Source organism: Clarias gariepinus, chromosome 12, assembly GCF_024256425.1.
Source record: "Clarias gariepinus isolate MV-2021 ecotype Netherlands chromosome 12, CGAR_prim_01v2, whole genome shotgun sequence".
NCBI classification, from domain to species: Eukaryota; Metazoa; Chordata; class Actinopteri; order Siluriformes; family Clariidae; genus Clarias; species Clarias gariepinus.
In genome coordinates, this window is record NC_071111.1 from 2,075,051 (window position 1) to 2,099,984 (window position 24,934).

At 38.0% G+C, this 24,934-nt stretch overlaps 1 protein-coding gene across 1 annotated transcript in view; it reads left to right on the forward strand.

The window, feature by feature from the left end:
• The window catches only part of LOC128534666 (deleted in malignant brain tumors 1 protein-like), a 125,825-nt gene that overhangs the window by 29,710 nt on the left and 71,181 nt on the right, over positions 1–24,934 (forward strand). Inside the window, 4 exon segments of the mRNA XM_053509112.1 lie at positions 4,411–4,684; positions 4,810–5,127; positions 5,661–5,967; positions 6,919–7,208. Coding sequence (XP_053365087.1) covers positions 4,411–4,684; positions 4,810–5,127; positions 5,661–5,967; positions 6,919–7,208 — 1,189 coding nt within the window.

The following is a 24,934-nucleotide window of genomic DNA, read 5'->3' on the forward strand; positions in this document are numbered from 1 at the left end:
TCTAACCCCTGAACATGTATACAATAAGTTTCAGAGTTTAGAGGTGACACACAATTTATTGGAATTTAAAACCATGTAGCTAGCATGAGACAAAGTGTTGTTGTGTGTGTTTATATGTGTGTATTTATGTGTGTGTGTAATTAAATTAAAAATAGATTTTTTTTTATAAACTTAATAGAAGAATTTCAAAAAAACATTGTAAAAACATATGTAAAAAATCACCTGAAAAATTGTATAAGAACCCACGCATCTTGAACGTGCATGTGCATCAGTCGACAGGGTGGAGCTCCAGCTCTCTCCATACTGCAGGAAACCTTTCCAGGATAAATAATTCCATATGGGTAAATCAACACGCTAATAGTGTGTATATTAGTTTCTTTCAGTAGAGATGAACTCACTGGTGACATCAAGGAAATATTGTTCTTCTTTTCATTTCAGTACTGTATATTTTGGTGCATACAGTGTTTACAAACTTTATCAAAATAAAACAGAATTAAAGCAGAAGTGTATAATAATTCAGGATGTATAAACTTTAAACTTTGAGGTATCAAAATGTAAGAATATAGAAATGTAAAAGTATGTTGTGTGTGTATGACAGCAGCAGTGTAAAACATGAAGTATGATATGGATGGTACTGATGTTAGCAGCGGTGTGGTTCTCCATGTTCCAAAGTGCAGTTAGTCAACATTTATGTGTAAACAAGAAGTAATGAGCAGCGTAGTGAGTAATGTGTTACATCCTGAGGTAGGGTGTGTGTTTAATTTCAATTTCAATTTATTTTTGTATAGCTCTTTTAACAATTGACATTGTCGCAAAGCAGCTTTACATAATCAAAATAATTAAGTTTGTATGAAATGTGAATGTGTATGAATCAAAATATTAAGATTGTCCCTGATTAGCAAGCCGAGGAAAACGGCAACAGTGGCAAGGAAAAACTCCCTGAGATGGTAATGGGAAGAAACCTTGAGAGGAACCAGACTCAACAGGGAATAATGTTGGGTGATAACAGATAGCAGGGAATGATCTGAATAAAACTATGTGAGACTGGAAGTTCAGTATAACACAGGAACCTAAACCATCGAAGTCCTCAGAGAACAGCTGTCTGCATCAGTCGAGGACAGGGCCGTCTTCGTGGAAAAGTGGAACCATCCCGAGTCACCACATGCATCCCAGGCAGACCACACGGGGGCATCCATGTGACGAGACCTCCAACCAGAAGCAGGACTCCAGGACAAGTTAGACAGGTCCAGAGGGCAGAGGGGGTCTGAATCACTGGCAGCTCAGGAGTGACATGTATAGCTCGACAGAGGGATAGGTAGAGGGAAGGAGAGAGGGAGAGAGGAAAAGAGAGCAAAATAGATGGAGAGATGGCAGTTAGGTATGGTCACAGTCGAACAATGTATAAGGTAAATGTATATTTAGTGCAGAGTGCAAGGACTAACTATGATATCATAACTAAAAGGCAGAGCCAGAAAAAAACACAAACATGAGGGCTTCCTGAGATGTAAAGCAACCAATCAGCTCACCGTCAGCAAACCTGAGTGATCAATGAGAGTGGGGAAGACAGCATCTAAACATACCAGTTCACCTAATACTCTACGTCCATGGGTCCCCCAGATCTGCTCCTTTACCTAAGGCTAATCTATTTATAAAAATGCTTGATTAAATAAATAGGTTTTTAGCCTGGACTTAAACACTGAGACTGTGTCTGAGACCCGAACACTATTTGAAAGACTATTCCATAACTTTGGGGCTTTGTAAGAAAAAGCTCTGCCCCCTGCTGTAGTTTTAATAATATGCGGTTCTAATAATCAGCCTGCATCCTTTTGCTCGAAGTAGGCGTGGCGGATCGTAAGACACTAGCAGTTCACTCAAATACTGCGGTGCGAGACCATTTAATTCTCTATATAAAACTGTTACTGTCTGGATTTACAAAAAAGAAATATTAAAAACTTTGTGGTGTTTTGGTTGAGGGCCTGGGTGTGTGTGTGTGTGTGTGTGTGTGTGTGTGTGTGTGTGTGTGTGTGTGTGTGTGTGTGGTTATTTGTGTGTGAGAGAAAAAGAGCATGAGAGAGAAATATCTTTGTATGTGTGTCTATAAAAAGATAAGTGTGTGTATGTTTGTGTCTGTGTGTGTAATAATAAAACCTCTCTCTCTCTCTCTCTCTCTCTCAGGCAGTGTGAGGTTGGTGAATGGTGGAAGTCGCTGTGCTGGGAGAGTGGAGGTTTTTCTTGAGGGACAGTGGGGAACAGTGTGTAGTATAGGCTCTAATGAGAAAGATGCTGTAGTGGCGTGTAGAGAGCTGCACTGTGGGGAGCCTGTAAATGTGCAGGGTGAGGCTGACTTTGGACCAGGATCAGGACCAATCTGGATGGTTGGTGGCTGTAATGGATTGACACTGAAGAGCTGTAGGTCATATGGTAGAGGGGAACCTTATGGCTGTCATCATGGTCTTGACGCTGGAGTCACCTGCTCAGGTAAACTACTGACTTTAGGGAATAAAAACAATGAGTTAGATTATCAGCATGATTTAACTGTAATTCTATCCAGACATTATTTGAATTCCATTTTGTCTTTATTTAAATGTAAAGCCTGGTGCGACTCTACCAAAGAGCTGACTGAGCCTGAGTAAGGGTCCATTTGCAGGAGGTTCATTATGACAGTCAGACTTTTTTCATAGGGGTGGCCAGGCTGGGCCCAGCACTCACTTTGGGGTGGCACAGAGACTGAGGCCTAGGTTCAGGTTTTTATCTGTATGGTAAAGTGGAGGAGGACAAATACTCACTAATTTGGGTCTAAATTATCATTTGCATATGCAGGTAACTGTGACTGTTAAATATGTTTACAAATATACAGTGAGGAACCGTTTATAATAAACATTAATATTTTTGATAGAACCCTCAATAAAACCTATTTATATGAAAATGACCTTTTTTTTTACTTATTATTTTTTTGGTAATAAGGATTTTTTTTAAAGATCAATTTAAAGTGACTACAAGTAAAACCAAAAACTGCACTTGAATTGCACAGAATTTCACTAATAACAGTTATGAAATTAACTGATTGGCACAAAGTCATTAATCTAAAGTCATTTTTACATTATTGTTCAGGACACATTTGAAACACTTATCTGACTAAATGTAACAAAAATAGCTAATTTTCCTTTTTTATATTGTTTTAACTCATGTTAATTTAAAATTTGATTAAATCATAATATAAATAATTTATTTGCCTCCTAAACTTCACTAATAACTAGTGAAAAAAACAAAGACAAAAACACATGGGGCCTCATGCAGGAACATTTTCTTGTTCTTGTATTAAATTTCTTTGACTTTTCTCTGTTAATGGTGTTTATATGAGTGTTTCACATCAGATTCATTAAACTACACACACTTGTGGTAAATCCCTGGTTTCAGACTGATTAGTGCCACCATGAAGAGCAGCGCGTACATGAGATTTGATCATTCACATAATCAACAGCCCTAAAATCCTAATCTAAGGCTCCTGGTCCACTCTGATTGTGGGAAAGTTTCATTCACAAAAACACCACAGGAGAGTAAAAAGAGTCATTTCACACTGCGGAGCTTCAAGTCTGTGGCCAGGAATCACCAAAACCCTAAACACGGCAGATTTAGCCGAGTCAGCTGCAGTGAGACGAGGGGGAAAATGTTCCCGTTTTACTAAACTACAGAAATGTAAAAGCTGCTGTTATGAGCTCTGACCATAAAATCCCTAAAATAGAAAATACATCTCAGTCATTTTATGATGGTGAACAGCTTTAAATTTATTTTATCAGGCTACAGAATTTTTTTTTTCACCCGAAGGTTAGGTTCTTTTTTTTGTTTGTTTTTTTTACAATATCATAAGAACAGCTGTTCTTTCCGCCCTTTTGACTAAAACTTTAAAACCTTGCAGTTTAATTAACTTTTACAGATGAGGGGCATAAAATGTAAAACCACCAAGTCATAATATATATATATATATATATATATATATATATATATATATATATATATATATAAACTACATTTAACTAAATATATTTGTTACTTACTTAACTTAAGGCCTCCCGCACCGATTGGTAGGGCAACGCCATTGCCGGTTCCCAATGGCCGAATGAGAAAGGAGGAGGGTTGGGTGCTAGGCCAGCAACCCGTCCCGTAAAAAACCTAACCGCTACAGAAACAACGAAAAATTCTCTTCAAGTTCAAATATATTTGTTACATAATTTAATTTTACCTGTAATTATACGACCATGACTGCAATTAAACTCAGCTATCAGAGTTGGATGTCACTGCAAATATTATGTTTTTTTTTATATTCTGTTCTTCTGAAACATGCACAATATTTACACAATAAAATGAAACACAGGTCATAGAAAGCCGAGACTCAGTGCTGGTCCTCATCAGTGCTCTGGGAGAGTGGAGGTGCTTCATGGAGGTTCCTGGTCCACAGTGTGTGATGCTGACTTTGACCAGCAGGATGCAGAGATTGTGTGTCGAGAGCTGGGCTGTGGGATTCCTGTGAAGGTGCTGGGATCAGCTGCTTTTGGCCGAGGGGAGGGTCTGGTTTGGACAGAGGAGCTTCTGTGTAGAGGAAATGAATCTCAGATTTACTTCTGTCCAACATCATCTTCACTTAAACAATCTCACTGCTCCCATGACAACGATGTGGGATTGATATGTTCTGGTTAAGTATTATGATTTAACTTCTGTTTAAATAGAGACAATATACCTGTCAATCAAACTTTAAGGTGTCTTTGTTAATGTTCCTCTTTCACTGAGGCTGACTGTTGGCTGTTTGTTCAGGTCAGACAGAGGCGCAGCTGGTGAATGGACCGGACTCCTGTTCTGGTCGAGTGGAGCTCCAGTACCTCAGTGACTGGGGCACAGTTTGTGCTGTAAGCTGGAATATGAGAGCTGCAGATGTTCTCTGTGCACAGCTGGATTGTGGGAGTGCTGTGGCTGTGGTGCGGGTGGACTGGTTTGGGGAGGGGAGTGGCCACATCTGGGCTGATGTTTTTGATTGTCAGGGGAATGAGACACACCTATCACAATGTGGCATCTCATCATGGAGTCGAGCTGCATGCTCTCATAAACACGATGCTGGAGTCATCTGTAATGGTGAGATATTAACCTCACCTACACCAAGTTAATGAATAAACTCAGTGTTCATTAGAATATTTAAATGATGTTCTTCTGCTTCAGGATCATCCATGGCGTTTCATGAGGGGCGAGTGCGGTTGTCTGGAGGGAGCGAATGTCAGGGGGAGGTGGAGATTTATTTCAGACAGGACTGGAGGAGAGTTCTCCTGGACTCGTGGAGTCTGTCTGAGGCGTCTGTGCTCTGCAGACAGCTGGGCTGTGGCTCTGTGCTGAACTACCGCTCCTCTCCATCCACCACTGAACACAAACACATGTGTGTAACGGGTTTCAGCTGCTCTGGAAGTGAAGCTTATCTGGGGAACTGCAGCAGTGCACAACCTGTCAACTGCAGCTCTGGGAAACAGCTGTATGTCACCTGCTCAGGTATGCAGCACAACACTAAGAAATGAGCAACTATTAACAATACTAATATGGTCTTTTAAAACATACTGAATAAATATACAGGCTCATCAAATGTATAGAAGCTTCATTTAAAATTTTAGACCCCAGGTCCATCAGGCTGGCTGGTTCTGGGGGAGACTGTGCAGGAAGACTGGAGGTTTTCCACAGTGGCTCGTGGGGGACAGTGTGCGATGACTCGTGGGATATTGAGGATGCGCAGGTGGTGTGCAGACAGCTGCAGTGTGGAGTGGCCCTCAGTACCCACATACCAGCCTGGTTTGGTCCTGGAACTGGGTCCATATGGCTGAATGAGGTGGAGTGTGAGGGGAACGAGATGTCCCTGTGGAACTGCAGATCTCAGCTGTGTGAAGGGGAATGTGGACACCAGGAGGACGTAGGAGTTGTGTGTTCAGGTACAATGTAATGACCGAGATTCAATCTGTTAAATATTTATATGTCTATATTACAAAACAGGTTCACCAATACTAAAATTCTACATAATAGTAATTGCAATGCTAATATTTATCTGATTCAATAGAAACTGATTTTTTCCTAATTAAGTGTAAGTTGTTCTTCTCTCCCCAGAGTTTAAAGAGATACGACTCACTGAGGGCTGTAAGGGGAATCTGGAAGTGTTTTACAATGGAACCTGGGGTAATGTGTGTCACAATCAGATGGATGATGAGACAGTAAACATGGTGTGTCGAGAGCTGAACTGTGGAAAACTCGATCGTTTGGACTCAGGCAGAGCAAGAGTGGAATCTGCTCCTAACTGGCTGGATCATGTGAAATGTAGGAAACACGACTCTAATCTGCTGAAGTGTCCATCCTTACCCTGGGGACACAACAGGTGTAATAATGATGAGGTGGTTCATATTACCTGCACAGGTAGGTGGATTCTCTCTCTCTCTCTCTGTAAAAATTGCATAAATATTGCAACTATAAAATAAGAGTGTGTGAAAAATTCGGTTCCATGTATGTTATACAGCAGAAGATAAAACATCTCTACAGACTCATGGGACATGCTCTTCATTTCCTCCTCAGAAATATTGCTCAAGTAAGGACACTTACATTTGTTACATCAGTCAGGTGTTAAGGAAAAAGTTACTGATTCCACCCAGGAGTTAATGAAGAAGTGCTGGAGTGTTTTACTTCTCTAACAGCACAGAGATATAATGACATTTTATTTTAAATTAATTGATGATATAACAATCATTTTACCTATTTGGATTTTTTTATTTCTATCCATAAATCAGCAATAAGATGGTTTTAATAGATGATGTTCAGTTCTTGTAGTTCAGTGTGTGAGTGGAGCTGTTCTTCAGCATTGGTGTGTTTCCTCATGTGTAATGTAGAGCACTGGTCTCTCAGGCTGAGTGGAGGAAAGGGAAGCTGCTCTGGGAGGTTGGAGGTATATCATAACGCTACGTGGGGCTCCGTTTGTGATGATCAGTGGAACATCAGGAACGCTCAGGTGGTGTGCAGACAGCTGGGCTGTGGCTCGGCGCTGAGTGCTGATAGGAATGTTACCTTTGGTCCTGGTGAAGGGACTATCTGGCTGAACAGAGTGAAGTGTCGAGGGGATGAGATTCACCTGTGGGACTGTCATCATTCCCTGAAGAAACACACTGACTGCTCTCATGCTCGAGTCACCTGTGCAGGTCAGAGGGGTGCGCTAACTTTTCAGCTTTCTCTCTTCACTCACTACACTTTTCTCACAGTGTTAAGACGTGATAACTTTTATACATAATCTTAGATGTTAGCTTGAAAGCTCAGCAAGTCAGAAATCAGATCTAGTGAGAGTTTATTTTTAATGTGTTAGTTTTTTTTTTCCTGCAAATACAGACATATCCACAGTGTCCACTACTACACCCACCACCACCACCACCACATCAGGTATGTGTATTTGTTACAATACAATATTTGTTACTCTTCATCATTTTTCTTATATTAAGTTCCTTATTTGTGTTTCTGACTTCAGGAAGAGCCGCTCCAAATCCTCCATCAACTGTAGCTCCACCCACCCCTCTACTGGTGTTGGGAATGCTGCTCTTCTTGGCCTTAGTGCTTCTGGTGGTACTGATTTACCAGAACAGAGTGCTCAGGAGAGGTACCACACATTTACACAGTTTATTTTCTCTACAACACCAGTTATTATTATTATTATTATTATTATTATTATTCTGCACTCCCAGTTGTCTCTAAGACGAGGCGTAAGACTCAGCCTGAGGCAGTCTATGAGGAGATCAACCACAGATCCATCACTAGAAGAATCACGAGCTCCACTCAAAGAGGTGAGTGATATGTGGACTGTTCTACATCACACTTATTGTATTCCATTTAAACTTGGAGCTGAAATTCACTGCATGCAAATGATCAAATCACTCAATACTAAATACACCCCTCAATGCAAACTCAGTGATTAGAGCAAGATTTTACCCCAAATCCAGTCCGATTCATTTTGTGGCGAGTGCTAGGGGGCGCTGGCTCACGCTCCGCCACTCCCCTACTGTTAATTACTGTAGGCCACCTTGGGAATTGCACCCAAGGAAATAAACAACCCTAATTATAAAATTAACTAAGGCACCCAGGTACGTTTGCTAAAGCGTGGATTTCGTACATAAACGTTTATTTTCTCACAACAATCATACACAGATTCACCGTTCAACAGTTAGGTATAACAATACTAAAAATAGTTTTAATGTGACATCAAGGATATGCTATGCTAAGAATTATAAACATTAAAATGTACCATCAGACTAGAGCTGGAGCTTACCAGTTGATGGCAGATTATGAAAGACAAGGAGGGGATGGATATCCAAGCCAGAATTCCCCCAAAACACGTAAATCACATCCACACACAATTCACTGTGACAATTGACACAGAGGAGTGACCAACACGCACACGAAGAGGGGAAACAAACCCCTACACGTCGCACTGCCACCACCTTTAGCTCACAGCTCTACAAAATTGAGACATATATTTCAAATCAAAGTAAGAGAGAAAGACAAACAGTTTACAAATTAAAAATAAACTCAAAGAATGCATGCACCGCCGTAAAATAGCAAAGCAGCCCGCCAATAAAGCAGCAGTCATGCAACACAGCAGTGAAGCAAGTATATAGTGTATATTTATCCAGTAACAGCAAAGCAAACAAAATAAAACAAAAATCAATGATCAGGCAAAAGCTGCATTCAGGCAAAAGCAGCAGCGTTCATGCATTTGTCCACATGTTCCCGGATGCTGAATGAACAACCCCTAGCAATCACTGTACAACCAGGAAGTACAGGGAATGAGCCACTTACCAACTCCAGTTGGGCAATGTTAACCAAGAAACCCAACCGTCTAGGTGAAGACTGAGACGGAAGCCGGACGCGCAACGAAACATGCACGCTACGCACAGGAAAGTCTACCGAATACAATATCACTTATATGAAAGCGAAAGTCAGATGCAGTTTCTATTGAATCAGATAAATATTAGCATTGCAATTACTATTATGTAGAATTTTAGTATTGGTGAACCTGTTTTGTAATATAGACATATAAATATTTAACAGATTGAATCTCGGTCATTACATTGTACCTGAACACACAACTCCTACGTCCTCCTGGTGTCCACATTCCCCTTCACACAGCTGAGATCTGCAGTTCCACAGGGACATCTCGTTCCCCTCACACTCCACCTCATTCAGCCATATGGACCCAGTTCCAGGACCAAACCAGGCTGGTATGTGGGTACTGAGGGCCACTCCACACTGCAGCTGTCTGCACACCACCTGCGCATCCTCAATATCCCACGAGTCATCGCACACTGTCCCCCACGAGCCACTGTGGAAAACCTCCAGTCTTCCTGCACAGTCTCCCCCAGAACCAGCCAGCCTGATGGACCTGGGGTCTAAAATTTTAAATGAAGCTTCTATACATTTGATGAGCCTGTATATTTATTCAGTATGTTTTAAAAGACCATATTAGTATTGTTAATAGTTGCTCATTTCTTAGTGTTGTGCTGCATACCTGAGCAGGTGACATACAGCTGTTTCCCAGAGCTGCAGTTGACAGGTTGTGCACTGCTGCAGTTCCCCAGATAAGCTTCACTTCCAGAGCAGCTGAAACCCGTTACACACATGTGTTTGTGTTCAGTGGTGGATGGAGAGGAGCGGTAGTTCAGCACAGAGCCACAGCCCAGCTGTCTGCAGAGCACAGACGCCTCAGACAGACTCCACGAGTCCAGGAGAACTCTCCTCCAGTCCTGTCTGAAATAAATCTCCACCTCCCCCTGACATTCGCTCCCTCCAGACAACCGCACTCGCCCCTCATGAAACGCCATGGATGATCCTGAAGCAGAAGAACATCATTTAAATATTCTAATGAACACTGAGTTTATTCATTAACTTGGTGTAGGTGAGGTTAATATCTCACCATTACAGATGACTCCAGCATCGTGTTTATGAGAGCATGCAGCTCGACTCCATGATGAGATGCCACATTGTGATAGGTGTGTCTCATTCCCAGTGGAACATCAGGAACGCTCAGGTGGTGTGCAGACAGCTGGGCTGTGGCTCGGCGCTGAGTGCTGATAGGAATGTTACCTTTGGTCCTGGTGAAGGGACTATCTGGCTGAACAGAGTGAAGTGTCGAGGGGATGAGATTCACCTGTGGGACTGTCATCATTCCCTGAAGAAACACACTGACTGCTCTCATGCTCGAGTCACCTGTGCAGGTCAGAGGGGTGCGCTAACTTTTCAGCTTTCTCTCTTCACTCACTACACTTTTCTCACAGTGTTAAGACGTGATAACTTTTATACATAATCTTAGATGTTAGCTTGAAAGCTCAGCAAGTCAGAAATCAGATCTAGTGAGAGTTTATTTTTAATGTGTTAGTTTTTTTTTTCCTGCAAATACAGACATATCCACAGTGTCCACTACTACACCCACCACCACCACCACCACATCAGGTATGTGTATTTGTTACAATACAATATTTGTTACTCTTCATCATTTTTCTTATATTAAGTTCCTTATTTGTGTTTCTGACTTCAGGAAGAGCCGCTCCAAATCCTCCATCAACTGTAGCTCCACCCACCCCTCTACTGGTGTTGGGAATGCTGCTCTTCTTGGCCTTAGTGCTTCTGGTGGTACTGATTTACCAGAACAGAGTGCTCAGGAGAGGTACCACACATTTACACAGTTTATTTTCTCTACAACACCAGTTATTATTATTATTATTATTATTATTATTATTCTGCACTCCCAGTTGTCTCTAAGACGAGGCGTAAGACTCAGCCTGAGGCAGTCTATGAGGAGATCAACCACAGATACATCACTAGAAGAATCACGAGCTCCACTCAAAGAGGTGAGTGATATGTGGACTGTTCTACATCACACTTATTGTATTCCATTTAAACTTGGAGCTGAAATTCACTGCATGCAAATGATCAAATCACTCAATACTAAATACACCCCTCAATGCAAACTCAGTGATTAGAGCAAGATTTTACCCCAAATCCAGTCCGATTCATTTTGTGGCGAGTGCTAGGGGGCGCTGGCTCACGCTCCGCCACTCCCCTACTGTTAATTACTGTAGGCCACCTTGGGAATTGCACCCAAGGAAATAAACAACCCTAATTATAAAATTAACTAAGGCACCCAGGTACGTTTGCTAAAGCGTGGATTTCGTACATAAACGTTTATTTTCTCACAACAATCATACACAGATTCACCGTTCAACAGTTAGGTATAACAATACTAAAAATAGTTTTAATGTGACATCAAGGATATGCTATGCTAAGAATTATAAACATTAAAATGTACCATCAGACTAGAGCTGGAGCTTACCAGTTGATGGCAGATTATGAAAGACAAGGAGGGGATGGATATCCAAGCCAGAATTCCCCCAAAACACGTAAATCACATCCACACACAATTCACTGTGACAATTGACACAGAGGAGTGACCAACACGCACACGAAGAGGGGAAACAAACCCCTACACGTCGCACTGCCACCACCTTTAGCTCACAGCTCTACAAAATTGAGACATATATTTCAAATCAAAGTAAGAGAGAAAGACAAACAGTTTACAAATTAAAAATAAACTCAAAGAATGCATGCACCGCCGTAAAATAGCAAAGCAGCCCGCCAATAAAGCAGCAGTCATGCAACACAGCAGTGAAGCAAGTATATAGTGTATATTTATCCAGTAACAGCAAAGCAAACAAAATAAAACAAAAATCAATGATCAGGCAAAAGCTGCATTCAGGCAAAAGCAGCAGCGTTCATGCATTTGTCCACATGTTCCCGGATGCTGAATGAACAACCCCTAGCAATCACTGTACAACCAGGAAGTACAGGGAATGAGCCACTTACCAACTCCAGTTGGGCAATGTTAACCAAGAAACCCAACCGTCTAGGTGAAGACTGAGACGGAAGCCGGACGCGCAACGAAACATGCACGCTACGCACAGGAAAGTCTACCGAATACAATATCACTTATATGAAAGCGAAAGTCAGATGCACCATAACAGCGCACGCACTCTACAAACAGGGTGGATAGGAAAATACCTCACTGTTAATGAGTCCAGAGGAAACCTGTGGCAAGGCCGGAAGTCAGGTACATGACTAAAAGGAGGCGGGCGCTCTACATAAAAGGCTCTTCCGCTAACTTTATAACAGCCCACAGGCAAGCGGAGTGGCTAGCGTCTGGAATAACGAACCAGGTAACCCGAAAGTCCTCCAACCAGGAGTATGGCAGTATAGCCGGTTGTAAATAAGGTGCCCAGATAAATATAATCAACATAATGAGACAGCTCATCCTGCTACAATCAATTTACAAAAATATTAATAAAAATAAGTAAATTGTGTGTGATAGGAAACGTGCAGTTAGAGTACATGTGGTGTAGAGACAGAATTCTGCTGATAAACATTTACAGTATTAATGCTTCTGATTTAGTCCAAGTGTGTGTGTGTGTCTGTGTGTGTGTGTGTATCACAAGCTCTGCCATGTTCATTCAGTTATTCAGTTTCATCCTCTTGAAGTACTTTACTGTTGTGTTTGTTACATTTTCTCCTCACTGTGTCTTTTGTGAAAGTAATTAATGTCTTCAAACTGACAGAAGTTTGGTAAAGTAATTAAACGGTCCTTATATGAGGATCACATGAGGATCTATATCTATATATAGTAGGAAAAGTCTCATCCCAAGAGGAATGAAAAGCAAAGAAGGAAAGAGATAGAGAGATAAATATCTGCCAATGGACAGAAAGACTGTCTGTTATGTACTGATAAAACTCCAAATGTTAAATATCATACGTCTGAAAAAAGGCCTCTGTGTGTGTGTGTGTGTGTGTGAGCGTGCATGCAAGAGTGCAGGCTTTCCTGTGCAGGTGCACTTCCTGCCTTACACCCGGTGTGTGTGTGTGTCTGATGCCTGTCCTGCTCTCCTCTAACAGGAAGTCTCCTCTCTGAAGAACAGCATTCTGGGTATGAGCATGTGGATGATGAGCTTCTCTCAGGTAAAAAAGGCCAGAGTGTGAGTTTGTCTGACTCCATTAACTGAAAGATATTCGAATTGCAATTAAAGATGAGAAATGACTAAATGTGTCCTTTCTGAGACGTGATTATGATGTATTGTATAGAAGAATTACAGTAACTCCAGTGTTTTAATGCTGACACATGAGATCTCACAATCAACCTTATCTTACTTTAAGCTTCTGAAATCCCTCTTATCACATTTATCAAAGCTTCTTTGGATGAGGATTTTATTGAGTATAAATGTGTTTAAAAGCCCAAACACACAAACTCTTCTTTTTCCAGTAAAGTCTGGGATTGGAGAAAAGGCTGAGTATTATGATGATGTCATCGACACCAGTGACTTCATAAGTGGGTGCAGTTGTTAACTGATCAGATAAATTGAGTGACTTGACATTAAACCATGAGGTCAGAATGTGATGGAGCTGTTTGTACAGAGCCTCTGCTTTTATTTCATTTAGGTGATACAGGAAGAGTTGAGCCACCAGAGGACTACGATGATGCCGTCACTGCTGGACCCATCGCTGATAACGTGGAGGGTGTGCTTCTGTTTTGGGATTTGTTTTAGAGAGCACACACAAACACAAATCTACAGTGTACAAACTGCCACTTCAGTAAACTTTAAATCTCTTTAAATCTCTGTGTTTTGGTGTAGAGGATGAAGCTGAGAATTATGATGAGGCCATTACAGCTGATCAGAAGTCAGTTATACTGACAGGTATGATAATAATGTGACAGTGTTGCATCCACAAGCATCCAAATGATCATTAATGACATTCATGTGGATTTAATAGCTTTTATCTCTACATTCTGACAGAGGACGTGTCCGAGAACTATGATGATGCAGTTACGGCTGAAACAAACACAAACATCACCACAGGTCAGGGAGTTTCTCTGTTATTAAAAAAATCCCCTCAAACATTTCTATAATAAACTTTAAACAATGTGCTGCTAAATTCTGCATTCTGATTGATGTTGATTAATTTTCTATAACAGCAGCTCTGACATACTGCAGCTGTAAATCACAGGTTTATATTAATGCACTCGTTCCACTACATTATGGTTTCTATAGTAACAGCTCATCCACAGGGACGTGTACAGCAGACGCTCCACATTAACTGATGAAAAACAAACACACAACAAAAAAGTCTTGCTATAAGTGTAGTAAAGTGTAGCTCCAAGAGCTCACAGTGCTGAGATGCTAAATGCTGATTAACATCAACATCTCGTCTGCTGCATTTGACAGAAGTCACACTCACATCTAAAAGAATTCAACAATTCTGAATGTGGGGAATTAATTCATGCATTTCATTTTAAATAATCACACAACTTTCTTTTTAACGTGAAGTTTAATTAAGCTTCATTTTTTTTCACTTTCTTATTATATATATTTATTTTCATAATGCTGCTGCGATACAAGTCACACATCTAAAACAATTCCGAAATAAATAATGTAATTATTGTTATTAATAAAATTACTTCTGTATCATTTTATCTTAGTCCAAAAATTTATTTTATTTAAATACTAATAGTTTAATACCATTTTCCACTAATTAATTATTAGAATTAGTGCCCCATCTGCTGTGTAGCCCACAAGTGGCACCATCACGTTCTATAGAGTAGACCAGCTTCAGAAGGTTCTAGATTTGGCAAGAGCCAAGAGTTAAGTGATGCACTGAGTCAGAAACCCAGGACACAGTAGTAAAATTTAACTATTTATATTTACTGATTAAGGGTGTGTATGGTTAACAAACATCACAAAGGGAATGCAATTTACATCACAATGTTTTTAAAGAGAACTCTAGTGATGCATTCAATATGTAACTAAAATAAATAAAAAAATAAATAAAAGAGTGCGCACACAAAGAAAATAAAACCGGCCCGGGTCAACTAGAGTCTTAGTGCTCCACTTTGGATCATCACACGAATTTCCATTCGGTTCGTTATTGTGTGTGGACACAATCCTTCCTACCGCACTTGAAGATCAATCAACTTGATAGTATCTTATGGGCTCGTCATCCATGACAGGGAAAAGTAATCCAAGGAATCAATTCGAAAAGGTTCTGGGTCCAGTCTCGACTAAAAACCTGACCTATAGATATGGTCAGAATCCCCAAAATCAATTCACCAATTAAATATTACAATGGCTTATGGCACTGGTTGAACTACTGACAACAAAGTAAAATGCAATAAAAAACATAAAATATCATAAAGCTTAGGTTAAATAATAATAATATAAATCATTCACAACAGTAATACAATGTGACGTAGATGTACATCACTCAGAAAAATAGATGCCACATGTTATCATTAACACCGGTGACATTAAACACGTGGCTTAGCATCGGACAATTAGCTTAGCAACTAGCAAGTCTCCAGGCTGCTGTCCACGCTAGAGCAATACAAACCAGTAGACTGTTAACATGTTAGACCCTCACTGTTGCACTCATCAGATAAATGTCATCACATTTAACTCCAGGAACAATTTGCTATGATTTGCTCCTAATCGTGAGGGAAAAAACACAAATCCATTCGCTTCTTCAAGTCTAGAAAGTTCCAGCGCTGCGCGCGCGTTCTTTTGACCTTTCACCCAATAGGGACAGACAACCAGCTGGGACAAACCATTTAGTAAATAACCACAGGGGGGATCTTTAGAAACAACTGATTTCAGGACAAACCACATGCTTGCACGGGGGGATTTCAGAGTCTGTCTATTTGTCTACTTCCATCTTTCACTGTCATAATCAAAACCTTTATTAGTTTGGATTCTTTAATATTACTTTAATATAATTATTATTTTCCATCATTTTAGTAACCAGTCTATAATTTTCTTATGGCTAATTATGAACACTGGGTTACAGCTGCATTTAATATAAGCCACACCCACATCTAAAACAATTCAGCAAAATGTATTTTACATAATGAATTAAGCAATTTAACAATATTTTGGAACTTAAAAATCTACATTAATATCACTGAACAATAAATAATTAAATAATATTTAATGGCTTTTTATTTAATCTATTCTCTGTAACATATAATTATTCCAAACTGAAAATAAATAAAAATAAAATCCAAACTAAATTTTAAAATGCTGATGAAAAGAAGCAACAAGTTATAATTTTAAGCCCTTAAATGAGATTGACATGAAAAGCGTGGCAGTACCACCTACTGGCCCAGAGTGGTACTGCAACAGAGGAAGGGAAATACACATGAGCTCCATATATGTACATATAACACTTACACTCATGTAATATTAATATTAAGTATTAATAGTAATAAAATATTAATAGTGAATATTTTAATTATTAATTAAAAAGTATTTAAATATAAAAAATAATGTAATTTAAAAAGGTGTAATATAGTAAAACAATTTTATATAAAATGTACTTCATTAAACCTAAATAATTAATGCATTTATGCATTTATTAATTTAATGTGAATAGCACCTAGTGGTCACACGAAAGATTTAACATTTTAAATTAATTGAAATTATTAATGCATTAGTTTTCCAAATTAATCTGAATGTGATGAGGACATAAAAAATAAATATTGGCTGTTTTTAACATCACAATCTACAAATAAACAAATTAAGAATGTTGCCTTAAAATACATTTACAATATTTATAATATTTATACTAAAAAAATAAATACAAACATGAATTTATGAATTAATAAATAATCATGTAGATAAGGGCTAAAATTCCATCTTATAAAGAGTGATATAATTTCTTCTCCTCTTACTGCAGTAAAGCTCCAGCAGGCGACTTCATCAGCTCTCACCTCCATATCTCAGTGGTTATAGTGGAGTCTCTGGCTAGTAGCTTTCACACACTAATGGGAAAATGCACCGTTCCTATTGGTTAATCCTTTTTCTCACTACAGCAGCTGGTAGACAATAAATATATATAATTTAATAATAATTTAATTAATTAATAAAAATTTTAATAATTTAATAGTGCATATATTTAAATAGTTACTTTTCGCTCCTCACATGCATGGAATCCTATAATAATTTATAGTTAATATGTAACTTAAAATATATAAGTTAATATGTAATAGTTTATATATTTAAATTATTTCTGTTATCTTTATTTTTCATATAAACGTCGTGTTCTACTCAGTAACTCAGTATTTTACTATAAGATCAACACACACACTGGTTTATTACTTCTTCATTTATTTGTTGATTAGACAATCCAGAAGATTATGATGATGTCATCACTGAGGAACAGGATGGAGGAGAGACAGAAGGTGAGTGACTTCTTGTTTATTCTGTAATGTACATAAGTGCACAGGCAGCAAAGTCAAAGATTAGATTATATATGATTAGATTATATATGATTAGATTATATATGGTATATAATAAATATCAACTTTCAGAAGAGTTTTTAGAACAAATGTTCTCTCTGTTCTGTCATTTAACAAGTGCATTTATTAAAGAGTTTAGATAAGACCTACTGTAAATATTACCTGTGATATATAATATAAACATCAGCTGACTGTTTTTAGAACAAATCTCTGTTCTGTCATTTAACAAGTGCAGCCAGATTTATTACACACTTTAGATAAGACCTGTATATTTATGGCTCTTTTACTTCCACATTTTTATAAACACAATCTTGTAAGGACTGGAATCTATTTATTCCAAACATTTAACAGGAAAATAGAAATGTAATACTATATAAAATGTATTATTGTTTTGTAGCATTTCTACAGTTGAATCAGTTTGTAAAATGATGTGAAATTTGATGGACATCTCTATCACATCTTATACACATGGCCTGTGTTAATATTAAGAAAACTCATCTGATAAATGTCCTCTATTCTCTTCATTTATTGTTTAAAGATCAAAGAAATCCTACATAGTGCATCATTTACTGTATTTGAAGGTTTTACAAAACAATGACTATTAATCCAATACAAAGGAGATATTAAAGAGGTAAATGTGTTTATTTTACAGAATATGATGAGGTGGAGGAGAAATCTCAGAAAGACAGGGACCATGTGACTGAGACACGCCCCCAAAGGCCTTTTCTCAGGAAATTACATTTCAACTTTTATAAACACAAACAATGATTTGATTCTACTTCCAATAATTTCATGCATTCTGAACCATGTTCATTTTCTCACCTTGTTATTAGCAAATAGATTAGGGAGAGTTAAATCAGCTCCATTATTACTGAACCAAATGTTTCCAGCTTTCCTTTTACAACACATTTCTGACAATTCATCTGAATATCTTGTCTTTGTAAACAATATGCAAGCAATATATACGTCTAGGTTTCATGCTGTGTGTTTAACTATAAAACATATCATTGAAATGAATGTTTTGTTGCAGTCTCTATTAGGGAGCTGTGTATGTTGGAAGTTTCATTACGGATTCTCAGATTTTCATGTGAAATTCTCAGGTTTCCTTCAAACCCTCCAATTTCTTTCCTTATTCTCAGGATTTTGTTTAATAATCGAATATTTCTTTAATATTCTCAGATGTTTGTTTTGTGATCTCAGGTTTTATTCAATATTCTCACTTTTTAATGAGTGACAGCTCGTTAATTTTAATGTTAATCTTAATAAACAATATACAAGTAAAGGTGACTTTTAGCCTCGCAGAATGAGAACAATTCAATATTTTGCATTATGCAGAGTTTTATTTGCTTTTTCTCCTATTGTGTAACAATCATCTATTTTTATACAATTAATGAAATGAAAGTGTTTTAATGTTTATTATTTTTGTATATTGTGATGATCTGTGTTTGAGTTGAGTAAATCACATGCAGGGTAAAATTAATATCACACAAGTGTATACTGCTCTACTGCACCATGTTTATGTTTTTATTGTCTTTATTTTAGGACTTTTTGGAATTACAAATCAAATGTCACTGTTCTTGTACAATAACAATAAAGATTCTATTCTATTCTCAGAAACACAGATAAATACACAAACTCACATAATAAAAACATTTACATTATTTTAAAATAAATCAGAATTAAACACATGATGAGGACTTACATTAACACCAACATTACACACATCATAACTCCAGATATAAACACTATTATTCATGGGTTCATATATCATGGCATTTTTTCTTTCATAATCAGTAATAACTCTAACATTATAGTATTTGCTATTTTATTATTAATAATAACAATAATTCTGCTTCTTATTATTAATCAGCTGCCTAATTACAGCGCCCTCAGCAGGTCAACTGCAACAAAAAGTTTCCCTAAACTGAAGTGATTTACTGCCATCTAGTGGATGAAATATGCTATTAAAATCCACATCATTATTTTAAGAAATGATTATTAATTTATAAACTAAGTATTGATGATTATTATGTTATAATCCAGACTAAATGTATTCGAAAAGTAAAAATAAAAACAGCAGTTATGTGTGTGTGTGTGTGTGTGTGTGTTACATAACCTACTCACTCACATAGTGCAGAGAAAACATCCAGGACTGAGTGAAGAGAGACACAGATGATCTTATACACAGAATGTACATTTATGGAATAAATATGAAGTGAACATCACATACCTGACATTTCCATGACACACACACACACACACACACACACACACACACACACACACCCTGTGACCAGCAGTGAGAACATTCCTGTCCCCCGAGGTCAGTCCATGTGCTGGTTGTCCCCAGTCACAGGTGCAGACAGAGACTTATCGTGTGTCAGAACAGTGGACCTTGAGGAGGTGGATGTGTGTAAGGGAGAGTGCACACCCAAGACTGTAAAAACATCCGTATATTTAACAGTGATAAACAGTATAATTGTGAGAGGAAAAATCCGTAAACTATAAAATATTTTTTAACTGTAGATTTAATGTAAATTGCCCGTAAATAAATGAATCTGTGAAAAACAGTTATTTCTATATTGTTTCTCAGAAAAAAAATACTTAACAATACCGTAATGAACTATTGCAGTGTTTTTTTAAATGGAAAATTTTCATAAAGTTTATAATGGTCAAACACTATGATTTTTACATTTATTTGTTGAAAATAAATGCGGGTTTTAATTGTTGAATGAAAGTATGATTGTGTTGGTAATGAATGTATGTTATAATATGACATTGTGATTTTTAAAAATATTTTCATATAATAATGAATTAAATAGCACTATTAAGAAATCAAAATCACTCTAGACTGAATTAATTCTTGATTCACTCCACCTTTACACATTCGTCGTGTTAATAAGCAGTGTACAATGTATAAGAATATTTTTCCTCAAGTGTCATAGTTGAGTAAAATTAAACCTTTACATGTCTTTATCAGTTCCCTTTTGTTTTGTGTTTTTTAAACATTATTCTTCTTTATACTTGAAACAATCTTTTTTTTATTATCCCAAAAACATTAAAATAATAATCTCTTGCTTGTTCTATTTATTTATTTATACTTTAATACTATATCTCTATTTTTTATGGAAACAGAACTGTATGATTTGAAAAGTATCTCATCCAAAATCGTTTCCCTCCTGAAGTCTGGAGGAGCCAAACACATCATTTTCACATCAAGGCGCCTGAATTCAAACGGGCCAATCAGCGCCCTGCATCAGGCTTCAGAGCCTTTAACGTCTTTACACCTGCGCTCACTCTGGACTACGGCATCAGCGGCTTCACCAAGTTTCTCTTTTTTTTTTCTATTTTCTTGGATTTAATCTCAACCACAGGTCGTCTTCAGTTACTTCGGGAAGAAAATGATCTAAATTGGTTTATTTATGAACAGTATTGTGTTGCAGACTGCGAAGGCGTAAAGTTATGTTAGCTTTAGCTTTAGCTTCAGCACGAACGTTATCCACCTCAGACTAAAAACAGCCTTCTGACGCTAGTAGGCTTTAGGTAAAGGCAGCCTGGATTTGTTTGTTAGCTGTGAGTTAGTTAACCTTCACTCCTGTGTTCTGTGGAACATCTATTCCTGCTGCATATGTGGAGAATCGCTTCAGTCCGTCAAAGCTTCTGTTTTTTATTGTGTTCTCTGTAAAATCTTCATTTACCTCCCATATGACTAGAAAACACAAACGTTTAGGAAATGATTTTGGGGTTGAAAGAAAGATACTCGGTCAGAGAGTCCACCTACAAGTGCCACAATTCAGGAAGCTGCCAGTGTGTCAGATACAGAAAATCCTTGCATGTATGGGCCTAATTTCAGTGACCAGTATCTCAGAAATGTGTGAATGTTTTACATTAAACTACAGGGACAGCATATACTGCCAGCATCTACCATTCAAACAATTGTTGAAGAAATACAAAATATACATGAATTGGGACAGATGTATACACTGAATAGACTATGTTCACTTCTAAAAGATATGTCAGTCTCAGATGAGGATGTTATAAAAATCTGTGACACAGTAAAACAATCTGACTTGTTCTCTGCTTGTCACACAGGACCTATGAGAACTGCTTACTCGAGAGTTCAATGCTTTAAAGACGTGTTTAAGTATGTTGAACCAAAAAAAGTATTCCTGGGCAGAGACGAGAACAGAACTGAGAGATTTGCTTATTATGTTCCTGTGCTAAATACTTTGAAGAATATACTGGAATCTAGTTTTTGGCAAGGTCTCATATCAGTGGATCCTGATGTTTCAAGATCAGATGTTCTCAAGGACTGTTGTGATGGAGATGTGTTTGTGTCAAGCACATTTTTTAAAGGAAATCCAAATTGTCTCAAGCTGGTTCTATAGAAGGATGCATTTGAAGTAGTGAACCCACTTGGTTTTTTCAAAAAAAAAGCACAAGGTTTGGGCTGTGTACTTCTCTCTACTTAACATTCCTCCCCATGCCCGGTCGAATGCTGATCATATGCAGCTAGTTTTACTGTGTAGGGAGAAGGATTTTAAGGAATTTGGCCATGACAACGTTTTTTCAGAACTCCTGAACGATTTGAAAGTACTAGAGGAGAATGGCATAATGATGGCAAACAAAACTTTTGTGAAGGATTGAGTTGTCTAGGATTATTGTGCGCTCGTGCATTGGTTTAAAAGGTGATATGCATCGACAGTAGAAACACTGATCACAAGCCCTTCGATTGGTTGACGAAATGGCAAAAGAGCGGCTCAATTTTTTTTTTAACAATTATGCACATATAGATAGATTGTGTGTATACTGTATATATATATATATACAGTGGTGTGAAAAACTATTTGCCCCCTTCCTGATTTCTTATTCTTTTGCATGTTTGTCACACAAAATGTTTCTGATCATCAAACACATTTAACTATTAGTCAAAGATAACACAAGTAAACACAAAATGCAGTTTTTAAATGATGGTTTTTATTATTTAGGGAGAAAAAAAATCCAAACCTACATGGCCCTGTGTGAAAAAGTAATTGCCCCCTGAACCTAATAACTGATTGGGCCACCCTTAGCAGCAATAACTGCAATCAAGTGTTTGCGATAACTTGCAACGAGTCTTTTACAGAGCTCTGGAGGAATTTTGGCCCACTCATCTTTGCAGAATTGTTGTAATTCAGCTTTATTTGAGAGTTTTCTAGCATGAACCGCCTTTTTAAGGTCATGCCACAACATCTCAATAGGATTCAGGTCAGGACTTTGACTGGGCCACTCCAAAGTCTTCATTTTGTTTTTCTTCAGCCATTCAGAGGTGGATTTGCTGGTGTGTTTTGGGTCATTGTCCTGCTGCAGCACCCAAGATCGCTTCAGCTTGAGTTGACGAACAGATGGCCGGACATTCTCCTTCAGGATTTTTTGGTAGACAGTAGAATTCATGGTTCCATCTATCACAGCAAGCCTTCCAGGTCCTGAAGCAGCAAAACAACCCCAGACCATCACACTACCACCACCATATTTTACTGTTGGTATGGTGTTCTTTTTCTGAAATGCTGTGTTACTTTTACGCCAGATGTAACGGGACACGCACCTTCCAAAAAGTTAAACTTTTGTCTCGTCGGTCCACAAGGTATTTTCCCAAAAGTCTTGGCAATCATTGAGATGTTTTTTAGCAAAATTGAGACGAGCCTTGATGTTCTTTTTGCTTAAGTGGTTTGCGCCTTGGAAATCTGCCATGCAGGCCGTTTTTGCCCAGTCTCTTTCTTATGGTGGAGTCGTGAACACTGACCTTAATTGAGGCAAGTGAGGCCTGCAGTTCTTTAGTTGTTGTCCTGGGGTCTTTTGTGGCCTCTCGGATGAGTTGTCTCTGCGCTCTTGGGGTAATTTTGGTCGGCTGGCCACTCCTGGGGAGGTTCACCACTGTTCCATGTTTTTGCCATTTGTGGATGATGGCTCTTACTGTGGTTCGCTGGAGTCCCAAAGCTTTGGAAATGGCTTTATAACCTTTACCAGACTGATAGATCTCAATTACTTTTGTTCTCATTTTTTTCTGAATTTCTTTGGATCTTGGCATAATGTCTAGCTTTTGAGGTGCTTTTGGTCTACTTCTCTGTGTCAGGTAGCTCCTATTTAAGTGATTTTTTGATTGAAACAGGTGTGGCAGTAATCAGGCCTGGGGGTGACTACAGAAATTGAACTTTTAACTGTGATAAACCACAGTTAAGTTATTTTTTAACAAGGGGGGGCAATTACTTTTTCACACAGGGCCATGTAGATTTGGAGTTTTTTTTCTCCCTTAATAACATAATCTTCATTTAAAAACTGCATTTTGTGTTCAATTATGTTATCTTTGACTAATAGTTAACGGTTTTTGATGAGCAGAAACATTTAAGTGTGACAAACATGCAAAAGAATAAGAAATCAGGAAGGGGGCAAATAGTTTTTCACACCACTGTATATATATATATATATATATATATATATATATATATATATATATAATCATCCACAACAATCAAATCCAGCTAACTGGGTTAGCGATGTATGAAGAACGGACCCCTGCCCTGCAGTTTGGTTGTAACTATTTGTCTGAGGACAGTGTTTGTGTGAAGTGATTTCAATTGAATACATTTTAAAAATTTGCACTTATGCTAGTTTATTTATATAAAAGTTTTGTGCTGTGTTTTGTGACAACCTAGCAGATATTTAATAATTTTTAAATAATGCATTTACATGTTTTTAGAAAATTGATCATTTCTATCTCTTGTATGTAAATATAAACATTTAAAGATAACACTACACAGTCCATGTATTTACAACACACTCTATTTTCAGTACTAATTATTTTGAAAAATATGAGATAATAAATGGTAACCAGTTTTACCCAGCGAAACATTACTGGTGGCCCAGAAACAGTAGCTATACCTCGTTGGTGAACTTATCAGCACAGTTATGCTGGTTCACCAGCTAAAGCAGACCGTCACTACCCAGTATTAACCAGCACAGACCAGCATCTAAATCATGCTGGATTTTCAGCAGGGGTACAAAAATCAAATTAAATTACTACGGACCCACTGAGGGCACATGGGACGTGATGGAAAAAAAAAATCTGAGGAAGTAAAAAAAAAACCTAAGTTAAAAGACTTAACCCTCTGAGGTCCGCGCACGCTCGGAACATTCAATTCAATTCAATTTTTTCAATTCAATTTTATTTGTATAGCGCTTTTAGCAATTTTCATTGCCGCAAAGCAGCTTTACATAGTCAAAAGAATTATTTAGGTTTGTATGAAATGTGAATTTGTATGAATCAAAATGGTCAGTTTGTCCCTGGTGAGCAAGCCGAGGGCGACAGTGGCAAGGAAAAACTCCCTGAGATGGTAAGAGGAAGAAACCTTGAGAGGAACCAGACTCAACAGGGAACCCATCCTCATTTGGGTGAAACAAAAAGCAGTAAATGATCTGCATTTATACAGTGTGTAGGGTGGGAGGCAGTTCAGCTATAATAGCTGATGTTAATTGATGTTAATATGGAGTCCAGGTAGTTATTGAAGACCCAGG